The sequence below is a fragment of the Thalassophryne amazonica genome, chromosome 1 (genome assembly GCF_902500255.1).
Source record: "Thalassophryne amazonica chromosome 1, fThaAma1.1, whole genome shotgun sequence".
Classification (NCBI taxonomy): Eukaryota; Metazoa; Chordata; class Actinopteri; order Batrachoidiformes; family Batrachoididae; genus Thalassophryne; species Thalassophryne amazonica.
Window position 1 is genome coordinate 162,552,235 of NC_047103.1, and position 18,662 is coordinate 162,570,896.

The 18,662-nt window shown below is 40.9% G+C and overlaps 1 protein-coding gene across 1 annotated transcript in view; it reads right to left on the reverse strand.

The window, feature by feature from the left end:
- Positions 1-18,662, reverse strand: part of stk11ip (serine/threonine kinase 11 interacting protein) — an 83,594-nt gene that overhangs the window by 37,693 nt on the left and 27,239 nt on the right. Inside the window, exons 17-21 of the mRNA XM_034178251.1 lie at positions 17,507-17,744; positions 10,271-10,428; positions 7,427-7,688; positions 4,597-4,697; positions 2,244-2,341 (exon numbers count right to left, since the gene is read on the reverse strand). Coding sequence (XP_034034142.1) covers positions 2,244-2,341; positions 4,597-4,697; positions 7,427-7,688; positions 10,271-10,428; positions 17,507-17,744 — 857 coding nt within the window. The remainder of the gene's footprint in view (positions 1-2,243; positions 2,342-4,596; positions 4,698-7,426; positions 7,689-10,270; positions 10,429-17,506; positions 17,745-18,662) is intronic.

Consider the following 18,662-nt stretch of genomic DNA (forward strand, 5'->3'; position numbering starts at 1 on the left):
TGGGACGTTCAAGACATTGTTCAGAAGAACACCATAGTTTGATTAAAAAGTTGATTGGAGAGGAGAAAACTTATACGCAGGTGCAAAATATTATAGGCTGTTCATCTACAATGATCTCCAATGCTTTAAAATGGACAAAAAAAACAGAGACACATGGAAGAAAATGGAAAACAACCATCAAAATGGATAGAAGAATAACCAGAATGGCAAAGGCTCACCCATTGATCAGCTCCAGGATGATCAAAGACAGTCTGGAGTTACCTGTAAGTGCTGCGACAGTTAGAAGACGCCTGTGTGAAGCTAATTTATTTGCAAGAATCCCCCGCCAAGTTCCTCTGTTAAATAAAAGACATGTGCAGAAGAGGTTACAATTTGCCAAAGAACACATCAACTGGCCTAAAGAGAAATGGAGGAATATTTTGTGGACTGATGAGAGTAAAATTGTTCTTTTTGGGTCCAAGGGCCGCAGACAGTTTGTGAGACGACCCCCAAACTCTGAATTCAAGCCACAGTTCACAGTGAAGACAGTGAAGCATGGTGGTGCAAGCATCATGATATGGGCATGTTTCTCCTACTATGGTGTTGGGCCTATATATCGCATACCAGGTATCATGGATCAGTTTTGATATGTCAAAATATTGAAGAGGTCATGTTGCCTTATGCTGAAGAGGACATGCCCTTGAAATGGGTGTTTCAACAAGACAATGACCCCAAGCACACTAGTAAATGGGCAAAATCTTGGTTCCAAACCAACAAAATTAATGCCTTGCAGATGTGAAGAAATCATGAAAAACTGTGGTTATACAACTAAATACTAGTTTAGTGATTCACAGGATTGTTAAAAAAGCAGTCTGAACATAAAAGTTCTGAGTTCGTAGCGTCAACAGCAGATGCTACTATTATTGTGAACACCCCCTTTTCTACTTTTTTTTTTTCTAATAGCCCAATTTCATAGCCTTAAGAGTGTGCATATCATGAATGCTTGCTTGTTGGATTTGTGAGAATCTACCTTGTTTCCCATGTAACAATAAGAAATATACTCAAAACCTGGATTAATCTTTTTAGTTACATAGCACTACTATTATTCTGAACACTACTGTACGTGAAATTTTTGCAAGATGGCCTGTTGCGCCCATCTGTTGATTTGACACAGTACGACCCATCTGTCAATGAACAGAAAATGTACTGCATTTCTGTAGCACTTGTTCCATCTGACGCAGACGCTCAAAAAATGCTTTACAGTGATGCCCCCCCCCCACCACACACACACACTACTTCAGCTGCACACCAGAAGCAATTTTGGGATTAAGGATGTTTCCCAAGAGACCTTAGTGATTTTATGATATGACAAGGACTCAAACCGATGATCCTCTGGTCACAAGTCTGCCTCTCCAACCGCTACTTTTTTCTTTGGTGCCCTCTCACTTGTACCTAAGAAAGCCTGAGCCAGCCCACAAAACAAAGTGATTGTATCTAATTTGCCCCCCCCACACACACACACAGACTTCTCTTTAGTTCATCCAAGGGAAATTATCTTATTAATTAATTTTGACTGTCGACGAAGTGTGTTATGACTTTATTTAATATGCAAACTTCTAACCTAAAGGGAATACGGCCGACAGGATGGGAAATGGGTCTCCAGACTATCACCTCCCCAGAATATGTCTAAATCTATCATTCAAATCCAGGTCCCACAAATCTTGGAGAAGGATTGAGCAATCATTTCTGTGTAGGCTCTCAGTTGTGCAATCAATGATTGAGCAATCATGTCACAGTACAATCTCACTCAGGACATCTCACCTAAAACTTGTGACATTATATTAAAAATACCTCACTGTCTCCATCTTGGGGGGGTGGGAGAGATACAACCTGGGTCCAAATCTTCCTGAACTCCCCCAGCGGGCGAGGGTCAAACACAGGCCAAACAACTTCATAAAACTACTTGCCAAAGCAATTTTATGTCATGAATTTATTTTAAAAACAATGGAAGTCTCTTATTTTGGAACAAAAGTACAGAGAAAGACTATACTGTTCAGAAACACTGACATTAACAAGTTCAAGATGTGACCCAGAAACACCTTGAAGTGGTGCCGCCTTTTGACTAACCCAAGCAGGAACATTTACCTTTTGACTAAATGGGCAGAAGATTTACAGTGCACGTTTTTAAAACAAATCACACATAAAAATCAATCAGAAAAAAAACAAAAAAAAAACAAAACTTTCTGCAAAGCTGCTCTACTCACAGATTTTCTGATGCAACTTTCAGGAAATAGATTCGCTGGTTTGACACCACCAGAACAGTAGGAACCTCTCCTGGCTCGCCGAATTTGACAGCCGACACCTGAAGGAAAACAAAACAGGATAACATGCATTTTTGCTCAAGTAAAAATAACGTGTAAAGTGGCATCCTTAATCCTCTGGGGTCCGAGGGCATTTTTTGGACAGTTCACTTGCCTGGCATAAATGTTTTATTATTGCTGTTAACAGCTCTCCCTGCATCCCACAATCAAGTTTTATGTCTCTTTCTTTCAGGACAACCTGTGCTTTCAGAATATATATGTTTTTGTTGTGTTTTATAAGTGTAATAAAGGTTTGCAATCAAAAATAGGCAAGGAAAAAATAAAGCGAAAAATAATTTTCCACACACATTTATTCAAAACACACAGCAAACTATAATAACTTATAGTTTTGACACTTTATAAAGGTAATTTGAGGTCTTGTGTGAAAGACTGCACAACAAAAAGCTTCAAACAATAAACACAAATGCACATTTTGAACAATACATACAAAATGGTTTATGTGTTTTTTTGTCCATTGATATGCTAAACAGTGCTTTACGCCGAGAAAGCAACAAAGTTATCCAGTAACATTCACATGCAAACTAGTGGAGCAATCCTGATAGTTACACACTCTTTGTTTGAGCACGTGAGATTGTCATCAGAGGCTCTCCGTCTGCTTTCACTTTCACTGTGCGTAATGGCGCAGTGCACACTGAGTATGTACTAATAGTATGTACTCATTGGAGCACCCAGGGGGCTATTCAAATGAGCCAACTAGTAACATATCACTCCTGAAAACAATCTTTGGCTTTTCACGTAAGGTAAATCTGCCCTACGATTGGATTTTGGAAAACCATGTGACGGTGAACCAATTCTGACTGGACACTCACATTGCGCACGTCATCACACAGCTTATGTGAGGAGTACAAAGATGGCCGATGGCTGGCTCGAAAGTCCGCGGAGTTAACTTTTCAGCAACAAAAAGAGTAAGTTTCTATCTCATATCATTCAAAAGTTATTTATAATTTAGTAAAGCTTGGTCTTAGCCGTCATATACGACAGTGTTGGCTCCAGAAGGGTTAAAGCTGGAGCCCCTTTTGATTTTTACTATTAGTGGCCAAGCAGTTAAGTGTGCTTGTTTCCATTGCGGAAGGTTCCCGGTTCAAACCCCACCCCTGCCCACTCTCCAGTATGGAGTTGTGTCAGGAAGGGCAGCTGGTGTAAAATTGTGCCAAATGAACGTGCAGATCCACATCTGCTGTGGTGACCCCGAGTGAAAAACAAGAGAGATGCCGAAGGTACTTACTAAGTCAGAAAAAAGGACTTTCTTTGGCACCAATACAAATTGTTCCTTGGTATTTAAATAAAGGATTCACATTCATATCTCCAACATGATCAAAATTCATGTTACAGCAAAAATACGTCATGGCATTTCCTGTCACGCCATATAAAATAAGTGTTGGACACAGATACTAATCATCAGCAACCAGAGATTCCATTGGGAAGACCTTTGGATTAAAGATTTCATACAAAACATTTTGCTAGATATGTGCTGGACACACACACAAGCCTGTCTGTTATGATTCAATAGTAAAATAAGTTATGTTTTTAACTTTGTTTACCAAAATAAGACACAAATGTGCTTCCTCCTCCACATCGTGCAGAAGATCTCACCGAATCCACCCAAAACAAGTATGTTGCCAACAGTAAAATTAGCTGTAATTTTCTGGCATACCACATAACGAAAGGTACTTTATAATGACTACAGTTCAACAGGAAGCACATTTTGTGGAAAACCAAAGGGGGACTACATTTTTAAATGTATGCAAATGGAAATCTCAGTAAGCAGCCTGCATTTTCACCACAACCTTTAAGCATTTTCACAAGCTCTTTAGAGGTGTAAACTCAAAACCTGCAGGCAGATTTATTTCTCCGTTTTATTCAAAACAACAAGTGAAAAAAGGTCAACGGCTGCCAGAACATAAACACAACTAAAATAAATGGAGCAAGTCGTGCTATTTCCAGCTGTGGCTTTCTCGGTACTGCTCAAATCCTGGGTCTTTATCCAGGTGGCTGACAGAGAAAACCAACAGGCTCTTTCTCTGAGCAACTTCCACGATTCATCGCTTACTCGTATTAGCAGCTAATCAAAGCAGCTATGCAAGACGTAGCACGGAGTAGAATGGCTAAAATCTGTCTGACGCAAAGCGAGCAACATCCATGAGTGTTAAAGTCAGGAACAATCACAAAACAACTGTGTTTCCTGCCAGAAAAACACCTCCAGTGAATTGTGGATGTGATGATGTAGCGTCCAAACCTGAAGAAAAGAGTGAAGCTCCTCTTCCTCCTCAAAGATCTCCACATCCAGAAACAGCTTCAGCCGATGGTCCACTGCCTCGTAGCCCTCACATAGAAGGTCTACAAACACAATTCAGTTGGGTGCTGTCATATATTTGTGGGAAAACAAAAGGTTATTGTCATCATCTTTGAGTGTACATACTCAAAAGTCTGCCTAAGCAAGATGAAAAAAAAAAGAAAAAAGAAAAACTATTTCGATCAAAACACATCCAAGATCAAAGCCAGCGGTGTCATTCAAATATGCCTTTATTGTCTTTCAAACATCATTATCATCGTGTTCACTATCACATTCGCTAAAACCCAGTTATCTAATCACATTAGAGGTGTGGCCACTTTGAGTGACAGCTCGTGTGTCATCTCTGTGGTCGATCAGAGGCTGCTACTGTGAAGGCCCTTCTTTTATTGAGCATTTCATTTCAAATATCTATAATAATATAGGTTGTCATGCGGTTGAGTCTCTGAACGAACCATCTAAGATACGTATATGTGTGAGTGTGTGCATGTGAGGAAGAGAGAGTCAGGATTTGTGTTGAAAGAAATCACCGTGTGATGTAATTCTGGGCCCAGTTTCATAAAGGGGTCTAATCTTGTTTAGTCGACTCATCTTTTGACAACAGTCACTGCACAAAGCGCTTATCTATCCGACTAAAGCTTTTAGCCTGGTACAGAGGAGGCTAATATTATTTTAGTCAACAAAACCTCTGTGTGTTACCTCAAAAAAAATGGCTATCCTGTACCACCACTTGATGGAGGATGACAAAAGGAGAGACTTGTGGCAGGAGCAGGTGTTCTGGAACCGGAATAATACACTGGAGAGGTTTACGGATCACGAGGTTTGGAGCGCCTCTCCTCTGCTGCGGTGGACTCGGCCATGTTTGTAGCAGACAGACCAACCCGGAAGTAAACAAAACTGTCAAGCATTGGAGGCATTTCGTGGCAACAGCACTCCAGAGGGCTGCTATGACCGTAAAAATCGGCGACTAACGTAAGACGGCTAATTTACAAGTTTAGCCACTGATGTGAAACGGAGATTAGACGGATAATGTTGGGCGACTAACCTTAGTCGACTAAGTAAGCTCAGTAGACTAAAAGAATAGACTGCTTTATGAAACCCGGGCTCAGGATGCTAACGGTGTGAGCAGTTTTACCAGCGAGCGGTAGCTTCATGACGTTAGGTCATTAATCCTTGATTACTGCAGAAACAAACAAGTCATTCCTTTTAATGCCCACACCAAATCAAAACTGTTATTAGAACCACTGCTCAGCCCCCCAAAATATGATTTAATAAATAAACACCTGAGCAGAGGTTAGCCTGTTAGCTGAGCTAGTCAGTAAAAATGGAAGTGTTCATTTGTCCACCCAGGTCAAACACCTGTTCATCCATATATGGGCTGCGGGGACACGGACACACACATGTAAGACACATTATATATAGAGTGAAAAACAATAAATTCAGTCCACACAAACAGGTAGAAGGGCAACACAATGGAACAGCAGCGAGCACTGACGTCATGGTGAGAAGGTTCTGGTTCAATACCCATTCTCCTTGTGGATCTGCAGCTGTGTCTGGATCCAGCATAAAACATATGCCCAGGGAAGACACAGATTCAGACTGGACCCACTGTGTCACTCGTGTAGAGGTGAGATTCTGATGTCTGACAACTTTTGTTAAAAGCCCTTGAGTTCTGGTCTGGTGGGGGTTCTTGTTGGCCTGGCGGGCCACCAGGCCTATAATAGTAATGGGGGAAACACTGACCCTGGTCTTCTAAAACCTGGCTTTAAAGTGGTAGTACTTTTGCAAAATTGGATTTGAGCTACAGTCCAGACCCTTTTAATTTAAGAGACCTGGTGACCAATATTAGCGGAGTGAAGCATAGAACATGCTTTTGGCAGCCTGACTGCAGCTACCAACCATCACACAGGGATTTTTTTTTTGGGGGGGGGGGGGGGGGGGGGGGGGGGATTCCAGCAGTAACCAATAAGTGGCCACCACAAATGCCACTTAAAGATTGATGAATGGTTACAGCTCATGAAAAATGACTGGGTTCAGGCTTACAGAAAACAAAACAACCCCTGCTTCTTTCATTAAAAGAGAGTGCAAACAGAGCTGGGATTATAAAAGGCCTCTGAACCTTCAAAAGAACCACAGCAAAAATGCAGATTCAGCACAAACGTCGCCTTCAAAACAAGAAGAAAATTAAAGCAACAAACAACAACAGGCGTACTGCGCCATCCCCAACTACCCCAAACTAAATTACAATAAAATAAAATAAAAATCTGTGTCAGTGCTTTGGGTCTAAGAAGCTGCCAGTGTGAGCTGCGGTTTCAGCAGGACAAATTACACGGTATTGACACTGCAGTTACGGAATTATAAAACAAGAAAAGACACAGAAAGCTATTATTACGACTCAGCCCTCTCTCTCTCAGGGCTTCATTCCTCTCCCATCACTTCCAGTAATGACTCCAATCTGTCTCACAGCACACTTACCATGTGGTTCATCTAAAAATGGCAGAGAGACGGGAGGAGAGACAGAAAATCGGATGCTTTTCACAAAGACGGAGCGCTTTTCGGAGGATTTCAGTACCAAATATTATACACAAGATCCCCATGTCTGCTCAACTTCAGTTAAGCCTTAAATACATCTTTGGGAAAAGCAGCTCAAATCCTGGAAGCCCTTCAGAAAATATCACCCCATGGCTTTTGTGTTTTATCATAAACATATGCTGGAAATTGGTTTTGGCTTGGGGGATATTATCTAATTAGACAAGTCTTACATGGACACACCTACCATTCGGACTGGATCTTCCAGCATACTGGACTTCAGGTGGTGTGTCATTGATGGTGGTGTAGTGGTAGCTTCCAGCCAGTTCCTCTTTACTTTGAGACTTCGAGATGGAAGTGAGGTCATGCACAGGCCATGTATCACCTTCGCCATCCCCGATAAAGAAGGAGCTTCCTCTGGCAGTGACAAAAGATGTGGTTGGATCGTCTGAAGTGGTGGCAGCTTCCACGATGGGACTACTGGAAACACTGACATCTGTGCAGTCAACCTGATGTGAGAAAGAAGAAAAATGATGATTGCGTTTCAAATATTATTGCAGAAAAACATAACATTTGGTCTTTGGGAGAATTGATTTAGAGTCTATATGTTAAAACGATTTCAATTTAAAATTTAGATTTGCAGCTTATTGTTAAACAGATATTTGAAACGCAGTTTGATTTATTTATTTTTCTGAAATGTTCTAGCTGTAATTTCATCCCATTAACCTTTGGTCAAGTAAAAGATTACCATATTTTTCGGAGTTTAGCCACATTGTTTTGTACATGTGGAACTCACTTTTTAACAGCATTTCTATGGGGGTGAGTTCCACAAGGGACAGGAACTCAGTGGCATGTACGCACCACAGTGTGCACTGCTACTTAACATAAGGACTTTTAAATTATAAAAATAAGCAAGATGGACAAATGTGTGATGGGCAACATACTGGATGTTCTTTGATATGTTTGGACAAAAGGAATCATCAGATGGACATAAATGGAGAAGAGTGGATTTATGCAGGAAGCCCTCAGCCTGTGGTGTGTACCACAAAGATTTTTAAATTCCAAAAATAAGCAAAATGGGAAAATAAATGTGTGATGGACAACATACTGGATGCTATTTGACACAGATGACAACAGACTGCTGGCACACAGTGTTGGAAACACTACAATAAAAATTTGAGGACATTTCAATTTTTTTAATGAGCTCTTTAGGCTGTGATTTTTGTGTACTGTTGAGGTGTACTTTTATTAATGACGTTGTTGTAATATTGGAGTTTATTTTGTTGAGTGCATTGAGTCCATGGAAATCTCTGTAAATAATTATTATTCTTCATCTTGGAATCTGTCCATCTGCGGGAGATGATGATGTAGCATCCACTTTGGTTTTTTTTGTTTGTTTGTTTGCTTGCTTGTTTTTATACATTTTCTCCAATCATTTTCAATTTGTTTCATTTATATATAGCGTCAAATCACAACAAAGCTGCCTCAAGGCGTTTCACACAAAGTAAGGTCTAACCTTACCAACCCCTAGAGCAAGAACACAGGTGACAGTGGTAAGGAATAACTCCATCTGATGATTTACGGAAGAAACCTCAAGCAGACCAGATTCAAAAGGGTGACCACCTGCTTGGTCCATGCTACCAACACAGTTGACAATACAAATATACAGGAAATTTTTGTCTTTTGTTTCTATCTACACCTGCATGAATGACTTATCAGTCCAATGTGCGGGTGACAATCTCTGCTGCATTTGTTGCATGTGTACTGTGATGCCTGCTGAGGCTGCCGCTGTCACTCATTCCTCCCAGCTTGTTGCTCAGCAAGGCCTTTGTTACTTTCCTGCTCAGCCCTCTGTGCACCTGTCCTTACAGTAAGGCGCCAGGCTGCACGGTCCTCTGCACGCTGCTCCCACGTGTTGACATTGATGCTACATGTTTTCATTGCCTTCTCGCAGACGTCCTTGAAACACAGACGTGGTTGACCAGCCAAACGAGTGCCCTCTGCCAGCTCACCATACAGGAGATCTTTAGGAATGCAACCTGGATCCATTCTCCTGACATAGCCAAGCCAAAGAAGGTGCCTTTTGCCAAGAATGGTGAACATGCTGTCAATGTTGGCACGCTCCAAGACCTCTGTGTTGTGCACTTTGTCCTGCCATTCCATGTGCAGAATTCGTATAAGGCACTTCCGATGGCAGCTGTCAAGCTTTTTCTCATGTCTTGCATAGGCGCTCCATGTCTTGCCACCGCAGCGGAGTATGCTGAGCACGTAGGTCTGGTAGACATGCAGTTTTGTCTTCTCAGTGAGGCTGGAATTGTTCCAAACTCTGTGGCTAAGTCTTGCTATAACTGCTGCTACCTTGACAATCCTGCTGTTCATCTCTGCATCAATGAAGAGTGAGTTAGAGATGGTTGACCAAAGGTATATGAAGTGCTCCACGACTTCCAGGCTGTACCCATTAATGTCAATGTTAGGGGGAAGAACTGTGCCCTGCGCCATGACGTTTGTCTTCTTCAGACTGATGAGCATCTTCTTATTATTAATCCAATTAATAATATGAAAATGCTTCTATAATCATTATTAATAATAGTGATTTTTTTCTGTATACAAGTTGCACTGGTATAAGTCCCAGGACATTCAATAGAAGGTAAAAATGAGCATTGTGAAAAGCCCCCCCCGCATCCCTGCACCAGTTGACCTCCAAAAACAGGGGTAAGACATTAAAATCAAAAGGAGAGGGGGCACTAGTGTGCCATGAAGGCTAAGATAGTGCAGGTTTTCCTGACAAACAACCCCCCTCAGCAGGGGGTGTTAGTCATGGGCTCCTCCCCTCAACCTCTCAGGTGATCATTTGAAAGGAAAACACATGCCGCCGAGGCTCTTCGTGCCCACCCCTGCTCAAAAACATCCAAATTTAATTACAGTTACTTAAAGATGAGTGCATTTTAATTGCTTCAAAAGACAGACAGATGCCATTAATAGACTAGAAAACACAGAAACACACAGGAAAACACAACCCCACCCCTCTGGCAAACACTTAATCATCAGAGAATAAAAAGACTGAAATAAATAGTTTGATGACTGGAGAGACCTTATTGTTGCTCTGAGCTCTCTCAATTGCGTCAATCTGATCATCCTCAGTGTCCGGCCTCTGTGAATGCTGGATGGGGGTACTGCTGCAGAGAGGTGACTGATCAGCTATCTGGACTACGTGGTCACTTCCACAAGCTGCACATGTTCTACAGTTTCCTAAAAGAGAAAAAAAAAATTAAATATTGGGAATGGTTGCAATATTTTTTTTTTTTTTTTTTTTTTTTTTTTTACTTTTAGTGGAAATCAAACTAATTTGCATAAAACATGAACAAAATGTTGGCTGGAGTAAGAGGAGAAACTTTTTTTTTAGAAGTTAGTAGTCATTTTATTTTTGTGGCATTTCAATTTGCTGTCAGGAACTCAAAAGGGGTGGGGGTGGGGGGCAGTGGGGAGCAAAACCACGGTTATTTGTCTCACAAGCGATTTCCCAAAATTGCAATTACGCATGATCAATATACAGCTCCAGACCAAGCCAATTATATATTTTGGGACATATTAGTGTCACTCTGTAATATCTAAAAGCTTTTTCAGTGCTTCAGAACAGCACCTCAATATTCTGTTGACCTTTGGTAGAGGTGTGCACTCCAAAGATGAGCGATGCACTATTTGGCAGAGGTGTGCAAAAGCAGGAGCCACAAAAGGCTGAGTCTTTGAGGAGCACAAGATGGGGAGAGGATCTCCCATTTGTCAACAAATGTGTGAGAAAATTAATGAAATGTTTAAAAACAATGTTCCTGAAAGAAAGATGGGAAGGGATTTGCATATTACCTCCTCTACAGTGCATAATATCAAACAATTCAGGGAAACTAAATGAATTCTAGTGCATAAATGGCAAGGACAAAGCCAAAGCTGAACACAAATTACACCTGATCCCTCAGACATCACTGAATCAAGAACAGTCATTCATCAATAGCTGATATAACCACATGGGCAAGGAATTGCTTTGGGAATCCTTTATCAAACAGACTTACATTCATAAATACCACTTAAAATTTTACTGTGCCAAAGCAAAAAAGCCTTATGTTAACTTATCCAGTAGCAGTGGCCACTTGTCTGGGCTCAGAGGTATCTGGCTTGGACTATCACACAGCGGATACCTGTATTATGGTCACTACCAGTATCAGTACTCCAGATCTGTTTTTGGAAGAAATGGACGCCATGTGCTCTGGACAAAAGACAAAAATAACCATCCAGACTGTTATCAGCAACACGCCCAAAAGCCAGGGTTTGTCACGGTATAGCATTGTGGTGCCGTCCTTGCCAAAGGTAGTTTAAAGTTCTGTGATGTGGCATTAAGGCAGAAACGTACAGAGATTTTAGAGCAACATATGCCGTGTTCAAGATGGAACTCTTTCCTGGGACATCCGTGCATTTTTAAACAAGACAATGCAAAAGCACTTTCTGCACACAATACAAAGTCATGGCTACAGAGGAAGAGGATTTGGATACTGCACTGGCCTGCCTGCAGTGTTGACCTGCCCTAATACAGACCGTTTCAAGAATTATTAAATGAAAAATGCAATGAGAACACCATGCTGTTGCACAACTAGAGATGTGTTTGCAGAAAGAATGGATCAAAATACACGTGAAATGCTTCATCTCTGGGTATCCTCAATGTCAAAACATCTTGTAATTGTATACATATTTTACTGTGTACGTCTCCCCCCCCCCCCCCACACACACACAGTGCAACTGTTTTAGGCATCCCACAGTTACAACAAAAGTAGTGTTTATCCTCCACCCTGTTTAATGGCACATCAGTTCCAGCAAAAGTGAATTTGTGAGCTATGTTTTGACAATATGAGCAAAGCGCTGCAAAGCTCACTCATGGTACACTGAGTCCCAAACAGGAAGTGCCAAATTTTGTGTCCACAGTGAAGCAGGAAATGTCAAATGCTGAACACTTCCTGGATTGACAGTATATGAGATCTCATGGGATCTTGCGGGAATTCAGTGGCAAGTTGAGACTGAAAGAGGAAGTGCCAAATTTTGAGTCCAGAGTGAAAGAGGAAATGTCAAATGTGTTTAACTTTGGAAATCATTTTTTTTTTTATTATTATTATTATTTTTATAATCCCCCCAGGTTTGATCAGTTTTTTTTTTAACTAACCTGTTCTTTGGTATGTTTTTGCTGTTGTATAAGGTTTCTGTGTAACTTTTTGTTTGTCTCATTAAATAATTAAAGAAAAAAAAGTCAAATATTGAACACTTCCTGGTTTTATTATATACGAGATCTTGTGGGATCCCGCAGGAATTCAGTGGTATGTTGAGACAAACAGGAAGTGCTAAATCTTGAGTCCACAGTGAAACAGGAAATGTCAAATGTTGAACACTTCCTGGCAACGGTGTAGCTGAGTTGCACTGGACTCCCCTGAAATCTGCTTGGGCACCCCAGATGCCACCCAGATGATTGACATGTCACAACACCGAACATCTGGTTGAAAAGAGCCATCTTGAAATCGGTGACACATACTGACTGCTAGGTACCTCCTGTACAGTAGTTGGTGCTGTGTTCCACAAAAAGGTTCTAATCCACCTAAGAAAAAGGTTTGAGCCAGATTTGAATCTGAAGACATCGTCTGAACCACAGACTCCTAGTTCAACTAACAGCAAATATCTACAACTTGGTATAAGTTTAATTCAAAATCTAAAATACAGCTTCTCGATGGAGTGATGCAGAGGAGGTTTTTCTTAAAATGAAGATTTGAAGGTTCAGCTAATTTGGCCATATTGCATAGCCCTACTGTCAACTAGCTAAAAAGTTTGAATATGAATTTACATCTAGATTTTAAAAAATGCTTAAAGTGGCAGGGGATTAAGAGGGGTGTAGAACCTGAAGATTTTTAGCCATGCTAATGCTCTCCAGAAGCATTTACTGAAAAAAAAAAAGTCTGAAGGACCAAAATGACAAGGTGAGATGCTGAAGAGCTTTGCTCATTCATGCGACATATACATATTAATAATAATAAAAAATTATTTGGAAGTGTACTGGCCAATAGAATACCACACAAACCCCAGATGCAAATGATCGTGTAACATTAAAATTATTGTAAAACACAATTACTCTTAACTTTAAGTCGGGTTTTTCTGAAAATAGTTTTTGAGGTCCTGCGACTTATACTCTGGTGTGACTTAAATACCAAAAAAAAGAAAAAAAAAAGAAAAAAAAAAAAGAAATCACACATAAACAGAACCCAGATTTCATACAGATTAACATTAGAGTTGAAAGAATCACACATTTAATTTATGAATATTTATCAGGTTTTCATCATGTTTAATACATTCATGATGCATCATATATACCTAAAACATTTGCACAGCACTGTATATTCTCTCACACACACACACACACACCATGTCTGTCGAGCCCACAGTCATCTTGTTACAGGTTTCACGTGAAGAATGTTTTAAATCTCCAGGCAGTGAATTCCTGATCTTTGAGTAAACATGTCTTCCTTCAGACACGTGCAAATGACAAAAGGTATGTGTTGTCTGAAATTTGAACAGAGTGGGGGGACTAAGTGCACCAACAGAGGACCGTGGCTCTTAGAAATTCCAAAACATCTGCTGAACAAAGCCCGTGTGGTGCCTGTGCGTGCTGGAACCAGTCATAATGTCAGGTTTGGTCCGATCACTGCCGGAGTGAAGTGTATGATCTGCATGCTCCAGATTACAGAGGTGGGAACTCGACGGAAATAACAGAGAGCTGATAACTCCTGGGATGCGCCACTGAAGCCTATTTTGGGGGAAAAAAATTCTGATCATCAAAGAGCCTTGGAATGGTTTGACGTCATTTAATAACCATTTTAGCAAAAATATGACAAGTTGTTAGGCGGAACTTTGGAAATTGCCCTTCATTTTTAAGGATGGTCTAGATTACATGAGGCAAGACTCATGTGAGACTGCATGACTCGATATGAGGGATGAATCACACAAAGTGAAGCATTTACAGAATGAAAGACAAAGTAAAAATTTCTAACTTGCTACCCTGGCAGTCAAGGTAACATCAGGAACATGCTGTCAAGGCCACACTGCACAAAAAAATGACTTAAGCCCTGGTCCCACCGAATAATGAAGGATGAATAATGAGCCACGCAGCATGTTTGTTTTTTTTTGGGGTACGAGTCCAGTTATCCAATAAACATGGGAAAATAGGGGCTGTTAGAGGCAGAATATTCAGATAACGAGGCTCATCTCTGAGCGTGGCGCTAATTTCAAGAAGTTTAAAATTTAGCAACAACAGCGTGGGGCAGTTTGTGTACGAGGTACTAAGAGGACAAATGAGGATTTTAGAGGCATGTTTGTCGTGAGGACAAGGCTGTTAAAAGCCCATTATCTGAGAACCTGGCAGCTACGAGACCAGGACAGTCTATTTTGGCTCAGCCCTCTCACACACTTCGCCGTGACAATCTCACCTGCTTTGTACGCTGGACACTGTATATAAAATAATTATTTTGTAGCAGATTAATAGCTTTCTGTCAGAGTTTGGCTGTTTAAAACATCACTAACTGCTTCTGGAATGACGGAGGACCATTTCATTTAGACCCTTTTTTCCCCCTCTTTCTCTTGTGTGCTGCAGGAGGTGGAGAACATATTTGGAACAGCCTAAAAAGGTAATTATTTGTAATGTTTATATTGTAATAGCTTGGTAAAACAGTTGCATGTTCATTTCTTCTTCATAAGCAGCTGTAAAACTAGGTTTTTGATAGATTTATCAATGGCTCAGATGAGCTCCGCTGTGTGCGCACTGGCGCAATGACTCGCACTCAAGACAAGCATTTACGCAGAACGCCAAAAGAGCGATTTTGCAGACAATATCGGATGAACACAAAGTTAAAAGTTGGCTCACGGTGTCAAAATGACGGTAAGCCGCAGAAGAAATAAAGCCAGCAAGAAGCAGTACAGAACAGATCATATGTGGTTTGACATAGATCATATGTGGCGGCACGAGCCAGTCGAGGCTGGACGGGGCTCAAAAGACAGGTCAGTCGTGGATCATTAGAGGCTGATACCTGGCACATGTGAGGTACTTAGAGGCACATAGAGGCTTCTTCATAGTGGATATGTGATATTTATACGTGGATCATTATTCAAATAATCACTACATCACACTATTTGCTTCTACTCTGAGGAGGACCCATAAACTGGGACTTGATCCTGTCAGTGCAACCAGATAGGCATGAGACTCGCATGAGGGATTTGACATTCAATCAATACAGCACATCTAGAAAATATTCACAGTGCTTTACTTTTTCCACATTTTATGTTACAGCCTTATTTCAAAATGGAGTAAACTGATTTTTTTTTCCCCCTCAAAATTCTACTCACAACACTCCATAATGACAAGATGGACAATTTTATTTATTATTTTTGCAAATTTATTAACAGTAATAATAAAAACTAAGAAATTGCATCTACAAAACTATTCACACCCTTTGCTCAATATTTTGTTGATGCACCTTTGGCAACAATTACAACCCCAAGTCTTCTTGAATATGATGCCACAAGCTTGGTGCACCTATCTTTGGGCAGTTTTGTCCATTCCTCTTTGCAGCACCACTCAAGCTCCATCAGGTTGGATGGGGAGCATCGGTGCACAGCCATTTCAAAATCTCTCCAGAGATGTTCAATCTGATTCAGGTCTGAACCACAGACCACATTCACAGAGTTGTCCTGAAGCCACTCCTTTGATATCTCGGCTGTATGTTTAGGGTCATTGTCCTGCTATGACTGCTGGGATAGGCTCCAGCCTCCCGCGACCCTTAATTGGACTAAGCGGTAGAAGATGGATGGATGGAGAGTCCTTCAGATGCCTTTTGGCAAATTCCAGGCAGGCTGCCATATTCTCCCACAATCCCCCAGTTTAGACGGTGACCTGCTCTAGGAAGCATCCTGGTGAATCCTAACTTCTTCCATTTATGGATGATGGAGGCCACTGTGTTCATTGGGACCTTCAAAGTAGCATAAATGTTTCTGTACCCTTCCCCAGATGTATGCCTCTAGACAATCCTGTCTCAGAGGTCTATAGACAGTTCTTTTGACTTCATGTTTTGTTTGCGCCCTGGCATGCCTTGACATTTAACCTACCATCCCTGGTTCTCAAGACCAGGCACCTACATGGCTCTACTCTACTCTTTTCTACTCTCCTATTTTACTCCCCTTAGATATTTAGATATACCTTTGTATACTGGCATAGTTCCACCTTAGAATTGGAACATAATATATAAGATATACCTTACTGAATTTTTGTGCACTGTCAACTGTGGGACCTTATATGTAGACAGGTGTGTGTCTTTCCAAATCATGTCTTATCAACTGAATTTACCCCAGGTGGACTCCAATTAAGTTGTGGAAACATCTCAAGGATGATCAGTGAAGCTCAATTTTGAGCTTCATGTCAAAGGCTGTGAATACTTATGTACATATGATTTCTTAGTTGTTTTTTTTTCAATTTATAATGAATTTCCAAAAAAAAAAAAAAACACATTGTCATTATAGGATATTGTGTGTAGAATTTTGAGGGGAAAAAATGAATTTCTTCCATTTTAGAATAAGGCTGTAAGATAACAAAATGTGGAAAAAGTGCAGCACCGTCATCACTTCCTGGATGCACTATAATGTAAAAATGTGATGGTTTGTAAAATAAATAAATATGATGTTTGCACACGGGTATACTATATGGTAGAATCAAGGAATTAGTGTGTTTGTTCACACTCATCCTGTGCTGAAATATTTATTTTACTGGGAATGACAGTGTGTCAGACTTGTTGCCATCTGGTGGTGAGGTTGTCGACTGCATTACACTGTCCCCAGACAGGATTTTGTTTTCCTTCATATTTTCATTTCTCCCTTGCCTTCTCTTGTGATAATCAATTTGTTACTGATAAACACCCCTAAATCCTACACACTGTCACTTTCAAAAAAGCAAAATGGCTATTCACTCAGAGGGAGAAGGAGTAACAGGAAGACATGGGACAGGAAGGAGAGGAACAGCAGTAACCTGCAGCGAACAGCATTTCTGGTATTTATAGTTTTATTTACATGTTGCAAATTGTTTTTTACATCTATTTTTGATACTCTGTGTGCTTCTTACCCTGTTTCTGCTGGAACCTCAACTTCCCTGAGGGAGTCTTTCCAAGGGATTACTAAAGTTCTATCTAATCTAATCTAGAGAAGATTCTTACTCATCACAAGCACTGCAACTTTGCATTAATTAAAACTCATTCTTTCTTACCTGCTCTGTCGTCACACACCGACTCAGGATGGTTTCCATCCCATTGGTCAGCTCCTTCTGGTAGCATAGCAACCACTCTTTTATGAGCTCTTTCACCCTCCTCTTCTTCGCTTGATGCTCCCTGAAGCGTGAACTCTGACCTGCATCGAAGGCACTGCAGGCGAACGCAGCTGGGGCGGAACTTGGACTCTCGCCGTCGGTTTTCCTCCACCACACGAGACAGCACGTCGGTCAGAGCCTAGCAACAACAAAGCAACGTTAGGCTTCCACTCTCACAGCATGTTCATCATGAACCACTCAGAGAAGATGTTTTATTTCCTACAGAACTAAACAGAAGAATTTCACCGATACCTACGATGAAAACAAGGCAGATGGATGAGAAAAGACTACCACAGCTGACTTTTTTGCTGTCAGCAAATCAGAATTGATACAATTTTTCACAATTATTTCAGTCTGGCCAAAAAGCTGCCTGTTGGTTCAGAACACTGCAGCTGCATGCACGAGCTACTGTTGCTGGAAATATTTCAGAGCCGCTAGAATCAAGCGTATGTTTTGCAGAAACTAGTGGGTGAACTATATATTTTAGGTTGTACATGTTGCCGTTTCTGGAACAGCGCGTCGACACGGCTCATCTGTGTCTCAGTGGGAAATTGGCATGCTGATCAGCACAACATGGGAAAAGCTCACACAGACTCCTGCCAGATATGAACACGTTTATAGTTTCCTAGAGCTTTGTCAGATGCCCGTCAGCCTTGACCTCCTTGTGTTCAGCTCGCCACATGTCAACATCCACTTTTCATGCCAGAGATATCAGGAGTTGAGGACGGAGTGTGTGCTGCAACCTTCCGGTCACGGTTCCCGTGCAGGTGAGCGATAAGACCAAAAACTAATATCACCGGATTTTTCACTTTTTGTACAGTAACTGTATGAAATCACAGTCTTAGTGGTTTTGCAAACAAAATTTTAAGCTGGATTCTATATTTTCAAATATGCTCCTTCAAAGTTAAAATCTGGATGAAAAACTTCATGAGCCAAAGATTTTCAGAGATTTAAAAAGGTCCGTGACTTTGTTTAATTAACAAGTATGAAGCACAGACAACAGCACAAAACTGCTGGTTCATTCAACGTAATCACATTTTAAATATAGACAGGGGTG